This window comes from Myotis brandtii, unplaced genomic scaffold (assembly GCF_000412655.1).
Source record: "Myotis brandtii unplaced genomic scaffold, ASM41265v1 scaffold576, whole genome shotgun sequence".
Taxonomy (NCBI): Eukaryota; Metazoa; Chordata; class Mammalia; order Chiroptera; family Vespertilionidae; genus Myotis; species Myotis brandtii.
The window spans coordinates 1,637,011-1,639,425 of NW_005370156.1; the positions used below are offsets into that span (position 1 = coordinate 1,637,011).

General features: G+C 39.8%; 1 protein-coding gene across 1 annotated transcript in view; it reads right to left on the reverse strand.

Annotated features, from left to right (window-relative positions):
• Positions 1-2,234, reverse strand: part of LOC106728246 (fibrous sheath-interacting protein 2-like) — a 7,532-nt gene extending 5,298 nt beyond the window's left edge. The window contains exon 1 of the mRNA XM_014549922.1: positions 2,106-2,234. Within this exon, the coding sequence (XP_014405408.1) occupies positions 2,106-2,110 (5 nt within the window). The 5' untranslated portion in view covers positions 2,111-2,234. The remainder of the gene's footprint in view (positions 1-2,105) is intronic.
• Between the last annotated feature and the right edge of the window lie 181 nt (positions 2,235-2,415).

Below are 2,415 nucleotides of genomic sequence, written 5' to 3' on the forward strand. Positions count from 1 at the left end.
GGTGCCTGGTCAGTCTGGGTGAGGGGCTGAGGGCTGTTTTCCGGCTGGCGAGTGACTAAAGCTTCCAACCGCTCCTTGTTTTCATTTTTTTTTTTTTTTCTGGGCCAGCTTTAGCTCTGAGGCCTCGCTGCTGAAAACATGGATACAATGTTTCGGTCCGGCTGGGTTTCAGTCCGGCTGTTTTCTGGGGGTTTGTTTACCTTCTTATTTGCAACATAGTATATAGTTGCTTAGAGTTGCAACTGAGAGGCTGGCAAGTGAGGCGGGGAACGTTGGAGTCTGCAGCAAGCAAGCCTCGTGCTCGCTTCAGTGCCTGGCTGCCGGCCGCCATCTTGGCTGACAGTTAATTTGCATATACTCACTGATTAGCCAATGAAAAGGGTAGCGGTCGTACGCCAATTACCATGTTTCTCTTTTATTAGTGTAGATAGCTTTTTTACTGGATAAACACAGCTGCACATGCATGGGTACAAACACACAGTGTGCATCTTCTTGCATCACCCATAGGACATTATAACTATTCACACGGTTCCTCTTCTGTTACTCAAGCTGGTTTTGGTTACAGCTTCAAGATCTTGCTGCCACAATAGACTTTTCCTATTGGCTCCAACTCAGACAGAAGAAACACATCGGAGGAGCAATTTAGCTACCAAATTACACAAACTACCACTGACATTAATAGAATGACCTGGTCCCTTTCATGGCTAATAAAGTCACCTAAAATTATTCTTTATTGCTGCTCTAAATTTACATTTGGAAAAAATACTTTTCATACAAGTAAATCTTTCTTCCAAACCTTTTGTAAGAAAACAAACTTAAGTATTTAACATACTTGTTCTTTTAAATAGTGCCTTTCAAAGTCTAATTTCAGACTTGTAAGATATTGCCTGTACTTGTTAAACTCCTTCAAGTTACATACAACCTAAAAAAAAAACACAATAACAAAAAATATAAATGTAAACATTTAAAAATCATAGCAATCACTTTATGGAGGAAAAAAAGTAATAACATAAAATTTGATACCATTTTGGTAATAAGAGTAATAAATTGCTAACCATTTTGTAAGTAGTATATCTCTACAATCGTTAAACAATAGGACATTTCTATCCAAGTCTCATTACTTTTTAAAAATACTATTTATGAATTTAGTACACACAATTGGAGTTATTAGAGTAAAATACCAATCTATACATATAAAGGGGCAGGGGCCATCACATCTGAAACAACCGAATGGATGACCGAACAGGCAGGGGGGTTAGTGTGGGGCGACCAAATGACTAAACAGCAGGCTGTGTGGGGTGACCAGGCCAGCAGGGGGAGCAGTTGGGGGCAACCAGGTTGGCAGGGGAGGGCTATTGGGGACAACCAAGCTGGCACAGGAGGGCAGTTAGGGGCAATCCGGTTAGCAGGCAGAGGTGGTTATGGGTGATCAGGCTGGCAGGAGGGCCACTTAGGGGAGATCAGGCAGGCAGGTAGGTGAGCAGTTAGGAGCCAGTGGTCCTGGATTGTGAGAGGGATGTCCGACTGCCCCTGGGATTGGGCCTAAACTGGCAATTAGACATCCCCCGTGGGGTCCTGGATTGGAGAGGGTGCAGGCTGGGCTGAGGGGACCCCAACCCCCTGTGCATGAATTTTGTGCACCGGGCCTCTAGTGTAATAATAATGTTCAACACAAATTAGAATATAAGATTATTCTTATTCTATCAAGATTGTATCAGGCTAATATTGCTGTGTTCCTATTTTGTCTTTAGTTTTTAAAAATTTCATAATACATAATCCTTGACAAGCATATAAAATTATTGGAGACAGAAAAAGAGAACTATGATACAGTAGGAAAATTATTTTTATATCCTCAAATTACTTGGTAATCACCTTTTGAAATTATAAACAAAAAAGGTGGAAGACGTAGTATCATTTAGAAACACAATTGTTGTCTGATTTCCCTTGACCCAAAAATAATAAGTAATTTATAGAATTTCTAATTAAGTATCTCTCATGACCAAGTTAAAGGTGAACCCCACCCCCATCCCAGTGAGGTATAGAAGCCAACTTATATCAAGTCTTGGAAGTCTTCAATGATTAAAAGGAAGTAATCTTTGACCCACTTCATTATTGCGGGTGATGTAGCCTCCTTTCTTTAATCTCCTCCGGATATCTTCACGTGAATGGTATGCTCTTAAATGTGGATCATGGAGACTATTATATTGGTTGTCCAAAAGTCGACAATAAGGATCAGTCAGATTAAAATCATAAGAAGGTTGAAAAAGCTGCAAACACAGATTTAAAAAGATGAAAAATGTAAATTTTGAAAATAACTAGAATGTTCATTCAAAATAAAGCATGCAAGAAGAATTTGACATGGGGAAAACCAGCAACAGCAAGATTTGGATTGTGTAATGCTAATTGCTTATTCCT